Source organism: Mercenaria mercenaria, chromosome 11, assembly GCF_021730395.1.
Source record: "Mercenaria mercenaria strain notata chromosome 11, MADL_Memer_1, whole genome shotgun sequence".
NCBI classification, from domain to species: Eukaryota; Metazoa; Mollusca; class Bivalvia; order Venerida; family Veneridae; genus Mercenaria; species Mercenaria mercenaria.
Window position 1 is genome coordinate 29064224 of NC_069371.1, and position 25630 is coordinate 29089853.

The 25630-nt window shown below is 33.3% G+C and overlaps 1 protein-coding gene across 1 annotated transcript in view; it reads left to right on the top strand.

Moving 5' to 3' along the window:
• The first annotated feature begins 436 nt into the window (after positions 1 to 436).
• The window catches only part of LOC123530844 (calcitonin receptor-like), a 62256-nt gene continuing 37062 nt past the window's right edge, over positions 437 to 25630 (top strand). Inside the window, exon 1 of the mRNA XM_053517047.1 lies at positions 437 to 879. Coding sequence (XP_053373022.1) covers positions 756 to 879 — 124 coding nt within the window. The 5' untranslated portion in view covers positions 437 to 755. The remainder of the gene's footprint in view (positions 880 to 25630) is intronic.

Consider the following 25630-nt stretch of genomic DNA (forward strand, 5'->3'; position numbering starts at 1 on the left):
AGACCAGGCCTAAAATGAACTGATTAGCACAGCCTGCATGCACTCTTTAAAAGAATCATAAACTTCGTAATGTGTTAATGAATGTAGTTTGATATGAAAAACTAGCTGCGTATAAGTGAATAAACGAGAGAGGAGCCAAAGGTTTTCAAAAGTTTACATCGTCTCATATTAGGTTTTATGTAATTAACTTGAATATAGCCATCTAAATATTGATAAATATAGTTATGATTACTGTAAGAATTTGTAAATGGTAGAGTGAATCTTGCATTCATTACTTAACGTATTCATATTCGAACTAAGTAAGAATAAATTTGCCTTTAAGTAAAAACCTGTTGAGAGGAAAATAAGGAAGGGTTTGGTATCGATAAATATCCAATAGCGTGTACACTCTTAGCAAGAGGCAACATTTGAAGTGCGACAGAGATCTGGTATAAATCAGTCACAGTGTGTTAGCAGAATTGAACATTCATTAACAATAAATGAGAGTTTCATCAAACTGTCGAAGCTGTTGGTGTCTAACATTTGATTAGAATCTTCCACTTGAATGACTTATTTACACTGTTTTCTCGGTTCCACGGAAATTAGTCTATATTTACATCGAATGGAACAAGAACTAAACTGACAATTTTAAGAAAATAACAGATAAGTAAATAGATATGGGAGTTACAGAGTGCTTAGTGTTATGAACCAATGAACAGTTGTAATAAAATATAAGGGAAGATTAACATTATAATTTCAAGGAAATATTTTATTCAATGAAAATGCAAAATACTTCGGAACCTAAAGTTCGTGTCTATCCGTCAAGATTACAAGTTATATTTGACAAAATTAAGTATGATTGTGAGGTAAAAATGCTGAAAACGCCAAATCTTTCTACAGGTAAATCTTTCATTGAAATGTACTATTTAGCATATACATTTAGCTCGAAGAAATGTAAGTTATTGTTTTGACTGTACTCACATGGATCATTGAAGTATCAAATATATATTAATAAGAACAACATGATAGCAAAATATGACGTATAATGACATAAAGTTAAAAATTGCTCTAGGTTTGACATATATACGTCTAGTTTCAAATAGTAAATTTATTTTACAGTTATGTGATTATCGTTGTGAGATAAACGAAACTCAAACGCGGCATATAAACTTTAAGAAATAAAGGGGCCGTTGTGGTTTATGTATAATTGTGTATTCCATTTGAATATATATCTGCTAATGTTAATCTATATATATATACAATATTGAAAGAGAACAGTTCATTTTTCTAATTATACAAACTTATTTTTATATAAAAGTTGGTACATGCTTTCACTGTTTGGACATAATGACTTTATAAATAAATATCGATGACACAACGAAAAAAGCAGGGCCCACACGCATTAAGAGATCAAAATGTGTCAGTTGGTATTCCTTCTTTCTGTAAATATTTTAATTACATTTCAACAATATAAAGTTAGATATATGTCTGAAGTAAAAAGTTAAATAAGAATCGTTCCACTATTATGACACTTTTAGCTGAATAAAACGTTTGGACTTATTTTCATGTTCAGTAAGATACTCGTATAAAAGTTACCAACCTGTTTCAAGAATACACCTACTTAAACTGAATGCGGGTCAGGACGGCCCAAATCCAAAACGGCCCATACCAAGACGGCCCAGTCCAGGACGGCCCATATATATCAAATATACCGTAATATACCGTTATGACAAATTAAAGATGCTATTTTGTAAGATCATAGTTGATTTAGAATAAAATTATATTAAGGGACAATTATTTTTTCTGATTTAATATTTGCTATTCACTTCTTAATTGCTAGAATAAAATAATTTATTTTTGCTTTTTAAGTGTCTAATGATCGTATCTATACAACGATATAAAATAAATTTAAATAAGACATAAAAGTTAAAAAAAAGATATGGCTTATTTTCGTACTTCCTATCCATATTTACTTATCTTTTATGGGCATTTAATTGCTTTAAAAAAAATTAATTAATGTTCATTTTATAGATGTTTTTTTTCGTGTCCTGCCTGCCCTGTTGTCCAATTATATGTATAATAAAATTTGTTGTCATTTTTGCTATGTAAATAAATAAAACATAAATAAAAAGAATTATTTGAAATTCTTGGTTATTCTTGGTTATTAATGAAAACTGGTCCGTCATGGTAAGGGCCGTCTTGGTTTTGGGCCGTTTTGGTGACGGACCGTCATGGTTTTGGGCCGTTTTGACCCGTCTCCCTTAAACTGAACGTTTCATGGCTTTTATCGAATACTTTGAATACTGAAATATTGCCTTTGGCTTGTATATGCTTATTCCGTTGCTAAAATTAGATGTTTGGCAGTTATTTGAACTGTTACCATAGTTTTCAGCAGAAGTACAATCGATCTGTACCATGCATGCGCTTGCACCATGTACAGTACAGAAGATTTTGCATATATCTTTACCTTATCAAACGAAATTTCAATCAGAAAGTATACTTGATGGATTGTCTTGAAAGTTACACCTGCTTAATACTTTGAATCTCGTCTTGATGGGAAGGCAATGCGTATTTCTCTTTAAGTTTCACAAATCTATAAGGTAATAAATATCAGTTGCCAAGCATGTCGATTATATTGCAAATTAAATGCAAAAGAAATCATCAAGTAACATAATGAATTAAATGTATCAATGCTAGATACAGATGTAAAATAGCACACATTTGTAAAAATGAACTTCAACATACCTGCAATCTGAAGTGTCAACACATTTTCTGTTTTTCAACCTAAATCTTAGCTCCAACCAAATTTGTTTCTTATGGTATATTACTCGTTCAAAAAAAGTTATTTTACGGGAACATCATAAAGTTACGCTACAAATGATAAGACTTAATTGTTTCTATGTACGTAGGTTAATACCTCGCGCTTTATTTTCATAGGCTTCTTCGGGAAAGAGTTCTACGGAAAAAGTATTTCGTTTTGATTTATTTCTTGTATAATTTGTAAAATACAGTATGTAGGAATAATAATGTACCAGAGGTTGTAGATGCAGATAGAAATGTTTTCGGATAACTGTTTCGGCGATAACTCTACTGAATCTACAACCAATGACAACATTATGATGTTTTACTTGCTTCATGTCCGTTTTGTGTAATTAGTACTTTGTAGCGTTACTTCATATACCCCACATTTGTATTCCCATTCATTTTCTACACCTTTTTACTTACCATTGCCTCTCCATCTTTCTACTCCATCCCCATTTTTATGATTTATTTGATATAATTTAATTTCATCTGTTGTATTTGAAGAATCTTTCCGCTACAGTTTCCGTTTGTGTGATTACCCTACCTTGCGATATGTGGTACTGGTTGCGCTTACTGTGCATAATGCATCCAGGAAATTTGCCTTTTGACAATTAGTAAACTTTCTGATTAGATGAATTTACTAGAATTGTAAGTATATGTACCTGAAAGGTTAACATTGTTATGTCAACAGTATCAATATTTCGAGCAATCATGTTCCCATGTAATTGTATGGCACTGTTTTTGCAACGAACTATGCATGCCGTCTAAACAAAACACCTTGAAATCTTCGACTTCGTTCCGGTGGAGACTATCCAATTCAAATGGGTTACATTGTCACCTGGTTTAAAATTACATCGGAGAGCTGAGAATAAGCGATTACATTGGTTTTTGGTAAAGTACATAGACTTGTGTAATAAAAGTTTTGTGATTGATGTCGTTTTCATTATAGACGACGTTGTTGGAACTGGCTTTGTCTATATTTTAGGAGAGACTGAAGAAATTTAGAGGCTTCAGCTAAAATAGCTTATTGTCATAGAGTGCAAATTGCGTTTGTGACTGAATATACTTAATTATTTTAACTTGTTAAATACAAATTATAAAATGCTTGACAGAACCTAGCATTTTAGTATGTAATTCAACTTGCGTAAGTAATGAATTCCATATGAAAAACACTCGTATAAGATTTTCTTTTTATGAAATTCAGTTTTCATTAATACACAATAACATTTATATGACCTTTTACGGCAATTAAAACTCCTGCATTACAATCATACAATGTCATCTGGCAGGTCCATATTGCATTGGCATGTATTTGATTTCACCATAAAAACTAATCATCCAATATCATTGTAAAATATATGTGTTTTCACAACAGCTCGGTGACAGATCCTCGATCTGTGATTGGTCGACACCTAAAAGTTTCATTTGCGTACACGTTTTGAAAATGTCTAGTTGCAAATGGTATGCGGTCAATACCTTTCAGCAAGCTTTCATTTGTAACATCTTAGTTAATTCTAAAATTGATATTGATATTGTACCTTAAAAAGGATATTCAGTAACAAAAAAATAAGAAAATCCGTTGGGATTATAACACGCAACAAAGCCCCTATCACAGGTTTAAGCGGTCTATATTCATTGTAAAATGAATGTACACCGTAATCCCAAAGGACCAACACTGTGTTCAAGTACGGGAAGATTTTACAGCCGCACTGCTGTGGTAATAGTTAATGAAGTCTACATGAAGATTCTTTGGAATCATAGAAGGTAGCCAAGCAAAACAACAGCAGACCAGTTGTTCTGTTCAAGTTGCATATCAAGCGAAATATTAAACTATATAGTTAAGAAATCCAACGTTACTTTGAACTTCTTATTGAAAACATAGTTAGGGCAAGCACATTTACCTTACAATGATGATCTTAAAGCACAATTTTTGCCAAATTGGGTTACGTATGCCAGGTAAGAGTATTACCTGAAAATTGTCATCCAATGAAAACAGCTGATTTTTTTAGTTAATCGAACTACATGTTTCTAACAAGATACAAAAATTTGATTTTGGTAGATTTGCCAACTTTCTTGACTTTTGAAGGAGCATTTATTAATGCGATGAAGCCGTTTGCCGGGAATAAAAACACGAATTCGTTATAATCAATTTAACAAAAACCTATTAGAGTATGTTTGCTATCTCTAAGTTGAATTTTGGTACTTGTACATTTTTTGTAACATCAGCTCAACCAGGGAAAAGATGGCGGAAAAAGGAGTTGTTTACTGTCCATGATAAGGCTCAAAATATAAGCACCTATAACGTTGTTTTTGTCGTTTTCAGCGACCTGTGAGTTTTAATTTATTTATTTAATATTATTTTCCTTTATAACTTTGTGTTGGATTTAGAAATTCCAATGGCGGAGTTTCTCGAAAGAGTTCACACGAACTAAAATGGTTCTATAATGAAAAAAAATGTTAACCCTGTATGACAAATAATCAGATTACATTACGTTTAGTCATCTTCCGAATCCATTAAAATGTCCAATTTATCCATTTTTCACTGAAATACTGTAGACTTGAAACTTACATAAAATGTATAAACTCCGCTAGGAATGGGCTCAACTTGACTAAATATATACATTTACTGTGTTTGTTGAGCTACGACGGTCGTTCAAAAACACGTAGATAGACTGATGCCAAAACTATAGAACTAGCCAACAAGGACTTCTTAAGTTTGTATTTATTTTGACACATGATGTTTCTGCTACATAGTCTTGACTTTAGCATAATAGTTTATGCCCCAGAATTAATAGATACTGCCATTTTGCCATATCTCATGAATGTTCTCGACGTGTTTTTTTGTAGGGAATACATGTACCGATTTACAATTCAACTATAATTTGAATTTGTTGTTACAGGATAGCAGCTATGCGTATATACAAACGATAATTATCAACTGAATATGACTTTTGTATACACAGCTGTGATGAGAATGACAGACAAACAGACACAGACAATGATATTCTTTATATCTCTTCAATTCTTATGGGGGGAATACATTCTCCAAAACATGACATTTTCAATTTATTTACCTTTGAAATACTCGGAGTAATAACTTTTAGCTGTAAGTTGTAGTAATCTAATTTCACATTTCCTTATTAGCTAGGCTATTTACATATCAAACGATAAGAAGAATTTCGGTAAAACGTTGAGGTTTAAAAGCATGACTAAACATTCAGCAAAGCAAGTATTGAAAATAAATGTGTAATTTCAAGAGTGAATAAAATTTGTAAGTATAAGGATTGCCCCATAGTTTACACTACTCTTTTTAATTCTAAAATTAGTTGGTCATGAAAACTGTTGTCGGATACGAAATTCCAAATACGTTGTAAATATCATATAAAACGAATGACTGTACGTTCGAGCGCTATTAGACATTTTACAGTAGAGAAAAGACGAGCAGGTGTCTCTCAATACAGTTTAAGGAAAACGGTAGTTTGCTGATAACTTCAAAAACTTAAAAAAGTCAAACACCCAGAAAATAATGTTGTCTAAATAAATGGCAGTAAACTTCAAACGTGACAAGTGAAAAATAATTTGTAATTTTGCCAAAAACTGAAGTAGGAATCTTAACTGGTTTGTCAACTTGTTTTATGATGTGTTGAAAGTTTCTGTATAATACTTGCATCGGTTCCACTGGACTTGACTGGGACGGACAGGACAAAGTGAATCCCCTCCACCCAAAATACAACAAAGTTTGTTCGGGGTAAACAGTTAAAACTCGGTATCTCGAATTTCGAGGGATCTGTCATTGTTTCGAATGGAATAGATAATATTTTCTTAAGGAGTCACGTGTGCACTAGCTCTGAGCTGTATTGTTAGACAGTATAGTCCGTTGCAAGACTTCTCTTGAAAAAGCTTAATACGTCATAAACCTGAATCCCCTTAGTCAGTAGTGAAACTGTGGCAGAGTTCGACTTAAAACCTTCTGATAGGTAGTGATCTACAGGCAACTCGTCCACTAGTCAACACGTCCTCCAGTCAACTAGTCCCCATTTTGGCCATTTGGTATCCTTTAACGATTTCAAATTGATCATTTCGTCCTTCACTTTTCGCACCCTCCTTTTTAGACTTTTTTTTGTTTTGTCAAAGTTTCCTAGATTATGTATATTAATATAATTATGGTGTAAAATATGTTCTGTAAAATTTGTTCTACATAAAAAACGTGACTATTTTACTTTAAAAACTACATTTTCGAATGCTTTATCAATACCCGATTGTATGTAAAAGTACAGAGTACATGCACGTTTCGTAGCTTAAAGTGTGCATTGGCTAATGCGGCCGTGTATCTTTTTAGCTCACCTGTCACGAAGTGACAAGGTGAGCTATTGTGACCGCTTGATGTCCGTCGTCCGTCGTCAGTCGTGCGTCGTCCGTCATGCGTCAACAATTTGTAAAAGAATCTTCTTCTTTAAAACCACTGGGCAGAATTACACCAAACTTCACAGGAATGATCCTTGGGTAGCCCACTTTCAAAATTGTTCAAAGAATTGCCATGGCAACCGAAAGGGAAAACGTTAAAAATCTTTTCAAAAACCAGAAGCCCTAGAGCTTAGATATTTGGTGTGAAGCATTGCCTAGTGGACCAAATTTGTTCAAATCATGACCCCGGGGTCAAAACTGACCCCACCCTTTAGCTAGGGGTCACTTGATTCTACATAGGAAAATCTTAAACAATCTTATTCTCAAAAACCAGAAGCCCTAGAGCTTAGATATTTGACATGTAGCATTGCCTAGTGGACCTCTACTAAAGTTGTTCAAATCATGACCCTGGGTCAAAATTGACCCCGCCCCAGGAATCACTTGATTTTACATAGGAAAATCTTTAAAAAATTTCTAAAAATAAACCAGAAGCCCTAGAGATTAGATATGTCACATGTAGCATTGCCTAGTAGACTTCTACAAAATTTGTTCAAATCATGACCCCGGGGTCAAAATTGACCCCGCCCCAGGAGTCACTTGATTTTACAAAGGAAAATCTTAAAAAATCTTCTTTTCAAAAACCAGAAGCCCTGGAGCTTAAATATTTGACATGTAGCATTGCCTAGTAGACCTCTACTAAAGTTGTGCAAATCATGACCCCAGGGTCAAAATTGACCCTGCCCTAGGGGTCACTTGATTTTACATCTTTAAAAAATTTCTAGAAATAAACCAGAAAGCCTAGAGCTTAGATATTTCACATGTAGCATTGCCTAGTGTACCTCTACAACATTTGTTCAAATCATGACCCTCGGGGTCAAAATTGACAGCGCCCCAGGGTTCACTTTATTTTACATAAGAAAATCTTCAAAATTTTTCTAAAAATAAACCAGAAGGCCTAGAGCTTAGATATTTAAAATGTGGCATTGCCTAGTAGACTTCTACAAAACTGTTTAAATCATGACCCCCTGGGTCAAATTGACCCCGCCCCATGTGGTTACTTGATTGAACATAGAAAACTCTTCAAAATTTTCTAAAAATAAACCAGAAGGCCTAGAGCTTAGATAGAATAATAATCAAGTATTCTTGTAAAGTATAAGGTGCACCAATATTTATTTGACAGAACTTAATAACTCATTATCCTTTCATACCTATTTCTCTTCCGGCACTGAGTATGTTGCTTTATTAACCTTAGTATGTTATATAATTAGCTGTCATCCGGAATGTCGCCGCGGTAAGGTCTTTCAAAGTTCTTAATTGCGCATTAGTCTTCAGTCTGGAAGGTATCCGGCACAAACCTTAATGTCATTTACAAACGTGCTTCTAGCTCTTACATTAACGTTTAAATTAGTCTAATAAATGTATGCCTATCTTACTCCTCAAGTGGCCGACGGGTTATTTGTCTCTGATATTCTGTTACTCTTTACCTTCATCGAAGTAATACAAACGGTTGGCAATTATGAAATCCTTACGTTTCCCGATTTCGCACATCTTTGGCAGAGTATGACGATATGTATTACGAGCTCGTATTATCAAAATTATATATTGTTACCAGACAAAATATGCGTCACATTTAAGTAAGTTCTGACAACACGGCCGATAATTATAACATTATCAATTAAATAACGATACAGTTCGTGTGAAAATAATTTTAATAATTTGACGGGTAAATATACATGTATGTATCTATACCTTTACAGCACGTCTTTAAAGTCCAGATAATAAATCGCACGATGTGTTTTTACAACAAAATCCATGAAGGTTATTGATTGCTTTGAATACAACTTGTTACTTACATGAGGTATTCATGGAACAATTCAAATTGTGTAAGAACATACAACTAGACAAATACCAGTGTTACAGTCCAGTTATCTGCTACATTCCATTGTTTTCCTCACTGTATATAAAGCAAGGGTCTGATGTCTCTCTTGAAAAAAAAGTAATCTCAGTAATTTCAAATTAAATGATATTATATCCCTAGATACAAGGTATCTAGCATTGAGGTAAAATGTAAAGTAGATTAATTTTGTGTAAGCTCAATATTGTTTAAACCGCTTGGAAGATTTTCTTAAATCTAGCTTGAGTTGTTTACCTCATCAAGTTGACCTGCAGAGCACACATTCAAACTTTCTAGATCCTAGGTCAAGGTCACACTTTGAGGGCAAATAGCTTAACTTTGTGTCCGCTTCATATCTTCCAATCCGCTGGGAAGATTCTACAGACTGTCATCAAATACATACCGCATCAAGATGACGTGCAGCGTGTACAACCAGAACATAAGGTCAGTGGTCGAGGCAACACTTGGAGAGGAGAAGTCAAATTGCTAAATTCTGTGTCCGCTGCATATCTTCTGAATTGCTTCGAAGATTTTCATAAAACTAGTATCAGAATTTCATATCACCAAGACCAAGTATTAAAGGCAAAACTCAAGTCAGTAGGTACAATGTCACACTTGGAGGTATTTGGTCAAATAGCTTTCATTTTTGTCTGCTCAAAATTTTCTGATCTACTGGGAAGACTAGAATCATATTCATGGTATGCAAAGCGCAAAACCAAGGCCTCTAGGTGCAAAGTCATGTTCACACTTAGTATACATAGTTCAAATACCTTATATTGTGTCTAATCCATATCTTGAACTAAAATCATATTCATGGTATGCAAAGCGCAAAAACAAGATCATTAGGTGCAAAGACATGTTCACACTTAGTATACATAGTTCAAATACCTTATATGTTACCACTAAAATAAATGTTATAAAATAATAATCAGTTGTAAATCTGGTGAGTGCACAACCAACGTCACTAGGTTTTGAGATAAACGTCACAATTGAAGGTCAAAGATCATGAATACAACAAACTAATTTTCCTGTATCAAAGCGACATCTTTGGGTATAAATAACCTTTACTGATAGCTGTAGTATTTATATATATAGAGGATTCTCTTTGAAAATCATCTTTTATAATAATGAATTTCATACTGTCCTCCTTGGCTGTCCCTTCCCTGAAATAGTTGAATAAAAGGCCACATGTGTAGTCAATTATCAAGACTGTAGCTTATGTAATGATCTCACCAACTTCAACTTGATTTTCCGATGTCTACAATACCATTACGCAATATATTAGCTTACAAATTACATGACTTAAAGCAGTTTCCGATACCACGTTAATTAAAACCAGAGAGTTCAACTGTTTACTGGAAATAAATTTCTTCCCTTACAGTTATACCTGACTTAATTAAGATCAAACTATGATGCTCGCCTTGATAATTTTAGATTGAAATTGAAACCCCGTAGATTGCAGGTAAAAAGACATTGTCGCAGATGCATCATGTTCTGTTTTGCAATGTTTAATTCAAAACATATCTTAACACTGATGATTCTGATTTGAGTAAAGTCAAATTAAACAAGTAAATCATTATAGTAAACACCAAAGGGCGCCTTTTTATAAATAAAAGAAAGGAGAAGAATTTAACATTTTTATTGAATAAGTATTAAAATGAAATGTAACTTTCTACTAAACATATAAATGAGAAGATGTTACAGGAAAAAATTACTTGCACAAAGTTGTGAGAAATCTGTCTTCAATCAAAAACATAGTCATAACTCAAAAACTCAGTATTCAGATAATATGCTCATGATTGGAAACTGTCACGCGATATAATACGGTTACTGTGAATTTGTTGAAAAAATCTTCCAGCAAGCTTAATCCTGTTTGTGAAATTAGTTTAGCCAAGCCGCCCATGTTATTAAGCAAAGATGCAGACTAATTTAGATTTAAAGAATGTATATATCTATTTTCAAGGTAAAAGTACAAACTAAAGCTATTTTGTAAAAACCAGAAACTGGTTTTAATAATACAGAAATATTTGCATGGCCGTTTGATTAATAATATACATTAACCAAATTATTTACAAATTGTAATGTAATAACAAGGTTTATAATTTTCTATTTTGGTATTTCTTTCGGATAATTAAGATTTTAACTGTACATTTCAAAAGTCAGACAAAACTTGTCAACTTTGCAGTAGCTTCAGGGTGTAAAACATCCGTTAATATCCAAGTTTAATGACCAGAATGACAGGAAGTGAAATAATGTGTCTGCTGTGTTTTCCTGTATACCACTTTATAACCTCAATATATTCTGTGATCGGAGGGAGGCTGCCCAAGTGGCGGGCTAAGGGAATTGTTCCCGCTCTCATGAGCTGAAACTTAATAAGCTTTGTTAAGAGCTAGTTTGAAATATATTTATAATTAAGAAATGTTGTTAAATAGATCAGTAAACAGAACTGTTTCAAAAGACTTATTGAACATTGATTATATTCATGAAATTAGACTGAACATTTATAAGTTACTGTGCATTGCTCTTCGTAGAAAATAAATGTTAGAACTGTCGTAATGTGTTGTGTTCAAGACAAGCTTCAGGTACACTACGCTACAAAATAATGTACACAGTTACAATTAGTGTTTGTAAACAGTGTTCCTTACGTCGTGCTATCGGATTTGAATTGCATTCTGTGCAAAGGCTGTTCGCATTATGTTTGCAGATCTGTTCAAAAGGTAGTGTTGAACCGCATAAAGTGAAAGGATAACCGGCTACCGCGAAATCTTTAATTTTTGTGGTGGGGAAGGATATTTTTGTGTATTTCAGCCCACGAAAAAATCAGTCAGTTTGATTCAACATACTTGTGTAAAGGGACAGTCTTAAACACGGTTCACTGAACAAGCCAAATTAAGCACAACAGAAGCCTTTCATGAGCATACATTAGATAATTTGTAATGTCACAATTTATTTTGTTTTCAGAACACAAAATCTATGAGATTCAAGATAGCCCTGATGTAATGACTTGTCGGGTCAGTAATTAGATTCATTGACCTTGACGTTTCGTAAAACTTAGGGGATATTCAGTTAAATTCATATCTTTAAGTCCTTTAATCCCTTCTTCAGCGATCAAGAAATATTAATCAGAGAGGAAAGGCAGTTCAGAAGCTTACGTCTGTTGCAGACACATTTGTCTTTCAAACGTCTGCATATCATAAAATAGTTGTGAGATACTGAATAAAATATAGACATAGTACTAAAGATCAGTCAATGACACGAATAATAATTCTACCCTGCATTTACCTGTACACCTGTATGACACAAGCTAATAGAAACAACGAAGTAACCGTACCGTCTAAAAATTTAGAGAGAAGTCATTTCATTGTATCTGGATTTATTTTATTAGACTTTAAACATTTTCTGATGTCATAAAATGATCATGTATTTGGCAACTTCTTCGCATTGAGATAAGTTTTTCCCGCGATAATTAAGAAATAACCGGGGAATGAATATTGATCAATGATTCGATAGGTATAAATATCTGCAAGAGTGGCTACATGGAAATTAGATAAGAAGTTTCAGAAAATCTTAACCAGCATGATTCAAAGTGATCAAATCAATTTCTAAGTATTATATTCGGTCTGAAATGGTATTTATAACCAAGCAACGTTAAGATTTGATAGCTACATTAAAATTATCAAAATGTTAGATACTATCTCTATAAATAGTGTCCATAAAATGTTTTGTGTGTCAAATGGTCTACTGATGCATCTAGTGTGGTGTGCTGCGTGTTATGTGCTTGTCATTTTCCGCTTCCAGCACCTGCCGCTGGCTACCCTATGCAGTGCCTTCTCGTGGCGACACATGGTGGCCTCAGGCAAAACTGTATAGGACTCGGAGGAGGTCTGCCCTCAGACATGCGGCATGCAAGGCCCGTCGGTGCGTGGATATGTCCTGCTGCCCACGAACAGATCCACAGTGATTCAAGGGTAGGTCTTTTGGCTGGAATCTAGGGGAGAGGTAACCCCGACATAAAACCTAGAGAGCTGAAGACAGATGTACCATGCCAGTTGACGCTCCTAACAAACCATGGTACAATGCACTTACACCATGACTACACAATTATCGTTGAACATCAAGAAAAAGAAGAATGTCTTGCAAATTGTCTGACATTGTAAACGCAATCAACTTAAATTTCTAAAACACGTCTTAATTCCAGATAAATTATAGTCTTTAAGCATACCAAGTACAAATATAAAATCATATTTAGCCGAACCAAGTTCCAAATTCGAACAGATTATTTTGGAAATACACAATATCTTTTCTGGTCTTTGATAAGCTTCTCCGTCTCCTTATGATCAAGTGTTGTAATTTCGGAACGATTTGGTTCCTTTGGATAGAAATATCCTTTTTTATATTCAAACAGTGAACGTTGTGGGATAATATTTTATTCCTGTGGATGATGACACGACGATATCACACATAGTATAGTCAGACTTTCGCTACAGTGAATATTATCTACAGTCTAGATAATGCATGAACCGACGTAACAGAACATGAAATGTGTAGTTTATTTTATTGTATATACATACTTTTAATCAATAGAAGAGCGTTATTGTCTGTCTTTTCTTTACTCTGCTGTATTGAATACATTAAATTAAAAGTAATTACACTGATTGCGTATGCGTAATCATTCAACGGAATGAAGTGATGGCAGAGGAAAAACTCATTTTGCTGTTTGTTTCTCTTATATAAAAGATATATATTCTTGCCAATGTTAAATATTTGAATTGTTACACACACATAAATGTATAACTTTACACAATGTGTATACGTAATTCTGCTAAAACCGGGAATTTTTAACAATTGGTTGTATATGAAATTATGTTCTGACAGCAGCTTTAATTTCACAGTTAACAGGATCATTCTATTATGTCAATCGTACAAATTTAAAGAGGCACGCTGACATATTTTTGTATTTTTGTTAAATGTCTGAAAGAAAGTGTTTTTCGTGTAATTAAGTAAATAATATGATGCTGGAAGTTTAAAGCTTTTGATTAATTATTTTTTTTTATAAAAATCATTTCTGTTTGAAGTTGAAATTGATTATATGTAGAACAGGTTTCTAAAGCGTCAGACACGCAGTAGGGAGTACATGTATAATGATAAGTGTAAAATAATAGAAATTTAGCTGTTTCTAAAACAAAGACACTAATGTTTGGTACTAATAAACTTTGATAATGTGGCAGTTGAGTCCAATAGGTCCAGGGGTGTTCAAAGATAATCCGTCATAGATCTATTGCAAAGCAATTATTGGATTTACCTGTATTGGACAATAAACAGTGTCGATTGTATTCAGGTCAACTGCCACATTATCAAAGTTTATTAGTATTAAGTATACATTGCAGTCTGTTTTCAAACAATGATGATCATTTGGAGACATTTCCTTTTTAATTTATCCAATCAGTTTTTAGTTCCTACCGGTTTACTGTTACTAGTACTGAAAACATTTCTTTACAACAAAAATCCTTACACGACAAGATAAGTAAAGAGATATAGTTACTAAATTACAGAAATAATGGCAAAATATCAATTACTTTGTTTGATACCGTTTTGAGGTAGCAAATGAATATATTAATTAATATACGAACTACTCATTGGTAGTTGATATAGATAGATATAAACACGTACATTATTTATAAATTATTTATGAACGCATCATTCTAATAGTTCTAACAACGATCTGTCAGTCAGTAAAATGAAAGTTGTTTCTGAATAAATAATTCTTCTACTCTTAGTACATGAAAAATGTTTTTCTAGCAAACAGCTTTCCTCATATTTAATATATTAAGTAAAATGCATTTTACTGGCTACCTATAGAAGCGATATGCGTACGAACCATTGGTGTTACTATATTGGCTTAAAGGAATATAATAACCGTATCCGAGCTCATTTACCTCTTTCTTTACAGTCACACCTATATTTTTATGCCCCTGAAGGTGGGAATATTAAAATCACACTGTCTGTCCGTGCGTTCGTGCATCCTTGTAAATTCTTGTCCGGGCTGTTAATCTGGCATCCATAAAGGGATTTTGAAATGACTTGGCATTAATGTTCACCATAATGAGACGACGTGTCATGCGCAAGACTTAGACCACTAGCTCAAAGGACAAGGTCACAATTAGAGGTCAAGGTAAACAGGGTATGTTTTTTGTCCGGTCCATAACAGTTGGCATAAATGTTAACCATAATGAGACGACGTGTCTTGCGCAAGATCAGACCCCTAGCTCTAAGGTCAATGCCACATTTAGAGGTTTATTGTTAACATGGTCTGTTTCTTGTCCGATCCATAACTCTGTCATTGATGAAGGAATTTTAAAAATACTTGGCAAAAATATTCCCCATATTCAGATGACGTGTCCTTTGCAAGACCATGAACCCTAGCTCTAAGGTCGTGGTCACATTTAGAAGTCAAACGTGTTTCTTGTCTAGTCAATTACTCTGCCATTTATTAAGGGATGTGAGAGTAATTTGACACAAATGTTACCCATATTGAGAAGGTGTGCCACGCTTATGACCCGGGTCTTTCGGGTCAAGGTCAAATTCACGAAATGATGTGTGATTTTTTTTTGCGCAGACAACTGTAGCATTATTGGGCACGCTTCGGGGCATTTTTCACGAATAGTGACAGTTCTTGTTTACACTTTCGTTTCGCGCGTACAATCTTTTTTTTCAAATCAATATGCATGTATATACACAAGGTATTAAAAGGTGTCGAAATTTTCATACACGTCTCGCAGAGATTTAAATTTCGTATTGTTTAAATATAAAATGAACATCTAAGGTATGCAGCTGTTGACAGTTCGCCAGAATTAATCTTGTATGCATTTGCCATACACAGAATTATTGAAAATTGGTATTAGTCTACGTTTAAGGTTTTATCAAATGATTGATAGAGATACAGACAGTAAAAACGGTATGTCTACGTGCCCAAATTGTCTATATCTTATATAATTGTTGTTTCTATTTAGGTTTGTTTTGTATAATAAAAAAGAAAGCACGGCGTTCAACGCAAAAATGATTGGTTTTATAAGTTATTTCCTGCTGGATGGCGCGACGTTTTACTGCGTAATGCTATATCTTCAATGCTGCTTTTTGTGGGTACTTTATAAATTGAGTAGGAGTATCCCAAAAATGTAAAATAAATACGCCAGACAGCTATAAAAACGCCAACGTGCAGACAATACAATAGTAATTATGTAATTAAAGTAAAAAAAATAATTGAATTTCTTTACGTATGACAAAACATACTGACGTTTACTCAGTGCATTTGCAATATAATGCATATATTATACAATTAAGCTAATCAGATGATCAGTATGCTACAACTTCTGGGCTTTTATACAACACACTTAATAATTTTGTTAATCATTTTAATTCAATCAAATAAAAAAAACTCCGTTCTGTAGTAATGGACTATTATATCTGAACAAAAATTTCTTTCAAACTTTAAAAATTCATTTTTGTCTGCAGAGAAATAGGCCTTTTAAGATCCTATTTTCCTTATCATAAACAGTTTGAATAAACGTGCTTTAGTTTGGCGCTATTTACTATTGTGTAGTCCAAAACAATCGGATGAGGCGATCTTCATCAAAAGTGACTGTCAAATTTCTTCTCGAAGGAAGTGGTACTGTAATTACATTACGCGAGTAAAAACACTGAAAGGGCATTAAAATAGAAAACAATAGTTATTTATTATTACAGAAACAGAATTCTCAAGCAAATAAGGTTTCTATATATCGGATGTCTTCGTCTAACTGGTTTTGTACGCCATGATTTCAATTTTACTGTTTGACTCTGTACTTGAACTTGTAAGTTTACTTACATTTTATATAGTTAGACATGGTCTAAACTATACCAATGTACGGATGAACGTGTAACATTGTGCCCACCTAATCTAAATGCACGTATCTATCTACTAAACACTTAAACATATTTCCACAGGCATGAGTTCCATGTATAAAAAATAATTTGAAATCTTACAGAACTAAATGTACATCTTATTGCCATACAGCAACCGATATATATAAAGTATTCGTTTTACAGAATAAAAGTATGCTTTTTGTATTAATTCTGTTCGTGTCACCTTTTCAGGTTACAGTAGCAGAATAATATATTTTGAATACAGAACTAACAGATGCCACACTCAATCTGAATGAATGTATAAATGCGATAGAATGTTATGTTATAAATTAATATAATAGATATTATTCCTATATCTTTCTTTTCATAATAATTATTGTAAAATCAATGGTCGTGGTAGCTGTCATATTCAAGAAAAACCTGATAAAATTGGTTCTTTTTCATGACACATGAATATAGATATCACATTTATAAGGCATTCTCTAGAAATATATTGTACATATGTTCTAGCACATACTTAAATTGATTGATGTAGCTGTTCAATTAAATTCAAATGAAAGTTGATATAACAGCTTTGACCAAACTGTCACGTTCTGACAAAAATAATATATTTCCTGTTCAATACAATTCCTTAAAGGAATAGAATTCAGCAATTAACTTCTTATAGGTTAAACACATTCTTGAAGTTTATAGTATTATTTTTTGACGGTACAGTTCTAAATCAATATATACAAATCTATTATGTAATACATCTATTATGTTGGTGTCAGGGTACCGTGCCACGTCTGGACGTATATTGACGGTTACGTTCTTTGAATGTGGATCCTATAGTTGGACTTTTATCCTTGTCTTTTTTCCGAACAATTTTGTTTTAGGCTACCTACCTCGAAGTAGATTAAAATGTTGGATTATTTCATTCAACACGTTAACCTGTTTGTCTACCGATTTACAATTACACAAACTCAAAACAAGTTTTCCGTTCGCATCAGTATATTAATCGCATTGAGTCATATTTGTTAACTTGAATAGAAGCGGTACTATATGAGTTTATGGTGGGAGGACACGACATTGCTTTTATTTTTCACCCGAGGGTTGCAATTATCAAATATATTACGCCTAAATTGCACACAAAGCAGCACTCAATGTGACTTATTTTGCACTAAAATATTGGACTTTCCACTAACTATAGTCTTTTTGGAAACTCATTTGTCGAGACCCGGTCAATTTATGGATTAAATATAGGTTTCTTACAGACAAGAGATATTTTGCAATTTTATTGTCCTCGACAGAAAGTATGCGATCCTACGAAAACAACGAAAAGGAACAAAATATACAACAGTACCATACAATTCCAGAGAGTAAAATTATACTGAAATATCTTATTATGGTTATACAAATAATGCATTACGTTATGCAAATTTTAATACATAGTTTGTGACCTGTAGAACGTATGGTTAGACAGCGCCTCAAACAAAGACAAAATACCAGCTGGAAAAGCTAAAGATCGAAGTTGCGCATTGAAATAGGGGTACACATATTTCATACGTGCCTGTTAATTTTCGAACTATAAAGTAAGGGCTATTAAGTAAATTTGTAGGGATAGCAAATACTGTTTCATAGTAAAACATTTTTAGAAATGGTATGGTATCAACGTATTTGGGGTTTATTCGCAGATAAATTAATGGAATGCTAGTCAACTCTTCGTTGGTCTTCGTTAACACCTTTGTTATAAGTAACTAACATTTCTTGCACACCGGACTGGCGTTTCCGGTGAATTTACCCATGCCGGCAAAACTCATCTGGCACCCCCATGCCAGATGACTCTCGTGCTGTTAATGACAACTAGTGGTTCATGCACTGATAATATATTGTTTATGTAAAATACGAAAAAAGCAGGTACATTGATAGTTTCTCTCCGTTCCTTATAGTATATTTCTCGATTCAAAATACGTTAGTTTACCGTAAAAACATAACGTTACGCTACAAACGATAAAACTAAATTGGTACTTTGTTATTGTGCGTAACGCAAAACATCATGACGTCAATTCTGCTTACGGACGTTAATTTTCCGTGCTTTGTGTTCATTCTCTACTATAAGAAAGAGTGCTTAAAAGAAAGTATTTCTACCTTTTGTAAAATACGGTATGCAAGAAAAAAAAATCTGCCAGAATAAAATGCTAACATGTATACGATATGCAAGAAAAAATATCAGTCATGTGTTTACGAATCGGATGGAAATATCCGTCCCTCAGCCACCTGCGCATGGGCGGTAATTTGGCAAGCCTCATTACCGCCCAATGTGCAGGTGCTCTCGGGACGGATATTTCTATCCGATTCGTAAATACATGACAGATATCATTAGTCATAGAGATGATGCAGCCATGGAATGATCATTGAATGCATATCGTTGATCCATGTAACAAAATTTTAGGAGCATAAAGCTACATATAATCATTTTCAGATCATCTCATTAAAAGGTAAGGCAGCATTTTCTGATTTCTTCTGATTGCAGTTTTGGCCACAGCACGGTCTGTTGTGCTGTTATAACTGAAATTGTGCTTGTTTATGTTCGCATTCCAATAATTCAAAATATTTGTGTATTGATTGTATGTCTGAGTGTGTTCGTTTTATATGTCATCAAACAAATAAATCAAGTCTATTTAATGTAAAACATGCTGATACATTTAAACAAATCATAAAATGAACAATATTTCAGAACTTGTCAGTAGATATTAGCTGAACAGTCTTTCTGTCCTCGAAGTCGGACACAGCTGGTTGTATAGCTGCTAAAATGAAATACTGGCAAGTCCTTAGAGACAAATATTTAAGCACTGATGGGCTTGTCATAATTGTACACAATACCAGGGATGGTACGTGATTCCAAGTTGTAAAACAAGGTGAATTAAAACATTTAATGTTTTCTCTTATCGGTAGCTAAAAGCAATCAATTATAAATTGTTCAAGATAATTATGTCAGTAAACATGATAACACAACTGGATGCTAATAGTCGATTACTTGGAAACAAAATTTAATCCTTTCAAAAAAGCACACGTCAGAATATCTTTCGCTATATATTGTGCCACCAAGCGTCAAGCGTTTTCGCTACTAACCCAGTATGGAAATTTGGAAATTAAAAGAAACCTAAACCAATAGAGCTGACTGATCTAAAGCTTTTTATCTTCAGATAATTTATGCGCCTGTGAAGTATTGACATGAATGGCTAAATCAACGTATACTGTTACAGGATGGCAAATCGAGGGCTGAGCGCAAAACTATTGTATCTTGTTCTTTATTTATATACAGATACAATAGTTTCGCGCTCAGCCCACGAAATGTACATACTTTGTGCATTTTGCCATCATTGTTTACGTGTTTCATTGTGTATATTTTTGTGTAGAAATCTATATTGTACACATTTACAAATTTGCTGCAGGCACTCGTCTAAAGGTGGCTTCGTTCTTAGAACGTACCTTTTCCTGTTTTCTCCTCTTTACTTCTTTTGAATAATATCATGACATTTAGATTTGGCATGAGATATATTTTTGATGTGTGTGATGTTTCAATGATATATATGGTCAGTCAGCTAAATGATATACATTTACGTTTAAAGTTTCTTAAAGTTGGCATTCCTTTTCTCTTTCAAAAGTGTTGTTGTCAATTTGATGGACCTAAGAACTTCGGTTGTATAAAACAAAATATAATGATAATAGAAACACCTAGTTTAAATGCAAGTCTTGTTTAGTCTCTCCTGGCTCTTATGATAGCGTTGAAGCTTAATAGAAGTCATTAGAGAAAACAGTTGCTTGTAACAGTTTTTTGTTCTGTCGTGACTTAGTTCATCAATATATGTCGAATCAGGGATATTCAGCCCAATGCTCCTAACTAGTAACGAAAACGTTGACGTTTGTATATCATGCTTTAATTATGAAGTATACATTAACTGAATCTACTGCCCATTAATACAGAAGAAGTCGTGTAAAACGCATTTTATTTAATAACAAGGACATTATTTGAGTCGCACCATGAGAAAACCAACATAGTGAATTTGCGACCAGCATGGATCCAGACCAGCCTACACATCCGCGCAGTCTGGCCAGGATCCATGCTGTTCGCTAACGGTTTCTCTAACTGCAATGGGCTTTGAAAGCGAACAGCATGGACCCTGACCAGACTGCGCGGCTGGTCTGGATGCATGCTGGTCGCAAACGCACTTTGTGAGTTTTCTCATGGTGCGGCTCAATTGTTCAGATAAAGTCATAAGCAACCAATCATTATAGGCTAAGTTACTTGTCAAGTATATTGCAAAAATGTGTCTGTTTCGTTCATTTATATTTCGTCTGCTAATTATGGTAAAACATATTATCCGTCTTTTAAAATAAACGACTCCAGACAATTATATAATATATAAAGATTTAGAGGGACATACTGCTGACGTAAATTGAAATTTATTGTTAAGGTCTGTTACAGAAAATGTCACACGGAATTAGTCTGTAGGAATAGATTAAAATGAAACGTTCAATAGATGGATCCTATAAGAATTATTAGTTTGACTGGCCATTTCAAAGTAAAAAGCAAGGAGGCGATATAACTTAAACTTAGACTTGATACATGCAAGTGTAAGATTTATATAAATGCAGAACGATTGCCATACATTTGCAGCAAAATGTATGTCTTTTTGTTGCAAATCCATAAATAAACTGCTACGAACTGTTCTAAATCTAGAACTTTCAAATAATCAGTAATTTTACTGTTTTCTAGAAAAAAATCATAGATCTGGTTTTTTTTCTTCAATATTTAACTTATCCTTTGTTGTTGTTTTTTGTCTTTGATTGACCATTTTGTTTTTTGTCTTTAATTGACTAGACTACAGTTTAAATAAGGTATTTTATCAATATACAATACAGAGTTATTTTAGATGTAAACTTAATACAATATCAGCAGAATGTCAATGTTAAATGTTGTAAGAAATATATTTTTTACAAGTTCTTACATTTTTTTTTCGTAAATGGTATATAAAATGTGTTTACATTGCTATATGTTTTGTTTCTCATATGAGTAAATGTGTCAGGCCTTTATGGGGAACATTTAGAATTTTGCGTTCAGCACAGTAATCCCAATATGAGTAATTGAACACATTTCGTCATGTTTTTATCACAATTAAAAAGGTTATGCTATTTACAAATAATTTTTTCTTAAGATTTAGAAAGGAATATAGATAATAGAATTAATTAAATGTTATGTAGTGACAGTTGATTGCAAAAGCAACTTCCATTTTAGTGATAGTACTCATTTATACTCAGCTTTCAATACATGCATTATGTGTTAACGTTTTGGGCCTGTTGTTACTCCGTTCAAAGAAGAGAATAATAAATGTAGATTCGATCCTTAATAATCTAAATTGCATGTTTTTAAATTTCAAATGTGAAATTTGTGCCTGCTTTACCTTTTGATTATCCAATATTTCTTTAAATAATTTCTAAACAATAAAATTTAATGCATTTTATCATGATACTTTGTGTCTAATATTTTCATTTGTAAATGGAAATATGTAATTTTCTGGAAATATTTCAGTCCTGATGTGGAGTCTAAACCGGGATAAATTAAGCCTAAAGCGGACACTAAAAGTTAGCTGAAGTAGCAAAGCAGTAGTGCTCCTGCTATAAATACTGTTTTCGGAAAGTATTTCGTATAACTATGCTTAAATGAATGCGTTTGTATTTTAAAAGGCGATATCCGATAAATTTATTTTAGCTGTAACTTACTTAAATATAACTGTTATAGTGGTATGTGGTCATGTTGAGTTGTTGACAGAACTCTGTGTATTAACTATGTTTGATCGTACTGATATTCGGTATAAAATGAGAAAGAGCGGAACAGTGGTCTGGTGGATAAGGTGTCGGCCGCTCAATCCAGGGGTCGTAAGTTCGAGCCCCACTGTGGTCACGACCATGACTTCTCATATGACACCAGTACTGGTTTTTTTCAGGAAGCGGAATCGAGAGTGGTTCCAATAAGCTTTAAACAAATTAGTATAAACTAAAGTGTTGCCTTTCTATACTATTTTAGCATAGTAAGAAGCAAACTGTTAATGGTTACAGTGATCTGGTATAAATCAAACCAGCTGGTTTTGTTAGAATTTACATTTATTAACTATTAATGCGAGTTTATTGAAACTCTCTCGATTCTTTTAATTTAACTAACTGCCGATCGGAATTTCATAAATCAAATGATACAACTATAGAAACACATTGTATATAAAACTGTTGGAAACAATATTAAAGGAAATGGAAATTAGTATATAAAGTTGTTCAAATGAGCGACAGATTATTTTTATTTTGCACAATGATTGGTTGTCTCTTTTAATTGTGTTTTATTGGAAACGACATGATGACACTATACACATTTCAAGAAAGAGTATAATGCATAACTGTGCCAAGTAAAGACTAAATGAGCCGTGCCATGGGAAAACCAACATAGTGGGTTTGCGACCAACATGGATCCAGACTAGCCTGCGCATCCGCGCAGTCTGGTCAGGATCCATGCTGTTCGCTTTTAAAGCCTATTGGAATTGGAGAAACTGTTAGCAAACAGCATGGATCCTGACCAGACTGCGCGGATGCGCAGTCTGGTCTGGATCCATGCTGGTCGCAAACGCACTATGTTGGTTTTCTCATGGCACAACTCAAATATAGTTTGTAATTTGAAAGACTTATCTAATGACTTGCAATTTACTTGATTGAAAATGTAAAATAATTCATTGAATAATGTTTTCTAAAATGTAGAAGCGACAAGAAAGTACAAATTATATTTGATAAACTAACGGGTGATTTCGCCGAACAAATGCTTAAAGTACACACTTTTACAGCTTTTCCCTACTATTTAATTCTAATATAGACTCATTTTACTATTTAATGCCGGTATTTAGTATTAAATTTTCTAAAGTTTAAATGTTATTTTCCCAAATAAAACACTTTAAGTTATTTATATTTTAGCAAAACCATTTTAGGTAGTTCTGCACGTTTGATAAACCGGACGTAATAGCGTATCGTCATTTATCCTACTAGCATAGAATAAAGCCTGCACTAGGTATACGGAAATGAAAATCGCTTTATGAATAATTGCAACCTGTGAGTTTATTAGTTAAATCGGGAAAACGTTACTATCTTTTTAAAGAAAAAATATGATATTAACACGTTTGAAACATTAAGTAATTTTAAAACAAAGGTCTTAAAATTGAAGTGTAAAGTGTGGATCACTTTAATCATGGTTAATTTCTCAAAAACAAACACATGGACCTATACAATAATTAAAACTACATTAGAGATATAGTTAAACTATATAACTCTTACAACTTATTGTTGCACAAGTAACATTTTGTTTTATACTACACTACAGTGTTTAGTAATTATACAGTTTAATTCATGTACACTTGAATGAATAACTTTATAATTTGTGTAACTCTTGATAACGCATGGTATAATCATCGGCAGTCATCCAATCGATGCATTTGTAGAAGCCAAATAAAACTATTTGAGCGACTAACGGAATAGGGATTATTTCATCCATAAATTTAACATATTTATTAAAATAACAACATATTTATTCATCATTCTGTAACAGACCTCTAAGAACATTTCTTAATATTTTTTTTTTTGAACAGATATTTACATATAAAAAAGTAAATGCAAAATATGTATGCAATTTCATGTAACATTCGTACGTTTATTGTTTCTCTTGGCTGTAGCTGTTTTGAGCAACTACAGTGTCGTATCTCAAATATAGATTATCCGGAAATTCTAACACTTTTAACATTTAACCCTTGCAACTTTACGTTTTGTTTTCTGACATTACATCTAAACATACATGTAATATAAAGAACTGTTTAAACATCCTAGCATATATCGCCTTGCAACTGATATATCCATATAGAACTGTTGACATAGTCTTACATTGACATATTCTTACAACTGACTCATTAACACCTTAAGTTTCTTCTGATACATAAATATATATAAAACATACGGAACTGTTGAAACATTCTTACATATAGCTCTTTGCAGCGTAAGTGTTTTTGTATACGTACATCTATAAAAAGACATAGAGAATCGTTGAAGCATTTTTCATTAACAGACTGAGTGTAGATACGTTTTTCTATCTGTTACATAAGTTTTGTGTTTTAAAATGAATGTTGATATTTTGTTAGTCAACACTTTAGTAAATTAATTAGGTTAGGATAATACTGTATAAGGATAACACATGTTTTACTCGTGTTCTAACATCTGCAGATTCATACGTGATTGGCGTCAAATATGCTAGTAGAGTATCCGTTGTTCTTCTTTGACATCTCCCTGTCGAGTTAATTACGTTGTTCATCGCAGCAGAGGGCTTGACCGCGAGTAATGTACATTGACAATGCAATGTTATTGATTTGTCTTACGAAACTCTAGGAGAAGATTTAAGCTAATTATTTTCAGAACGTATCATAAAAATTGGTAAATGAAACGCATTTAGGCAGCATGATTCTTTCTGATTGAAAAATGTGTACGTAGTAAAGTAACTGTAATAGTGTTGTTTATATTGAGTTGGTCTTGTGTCCTTACATGCATATTTAAGTTCGCATTTGAGTGATGGTGAAAAGGTAGTGGGCG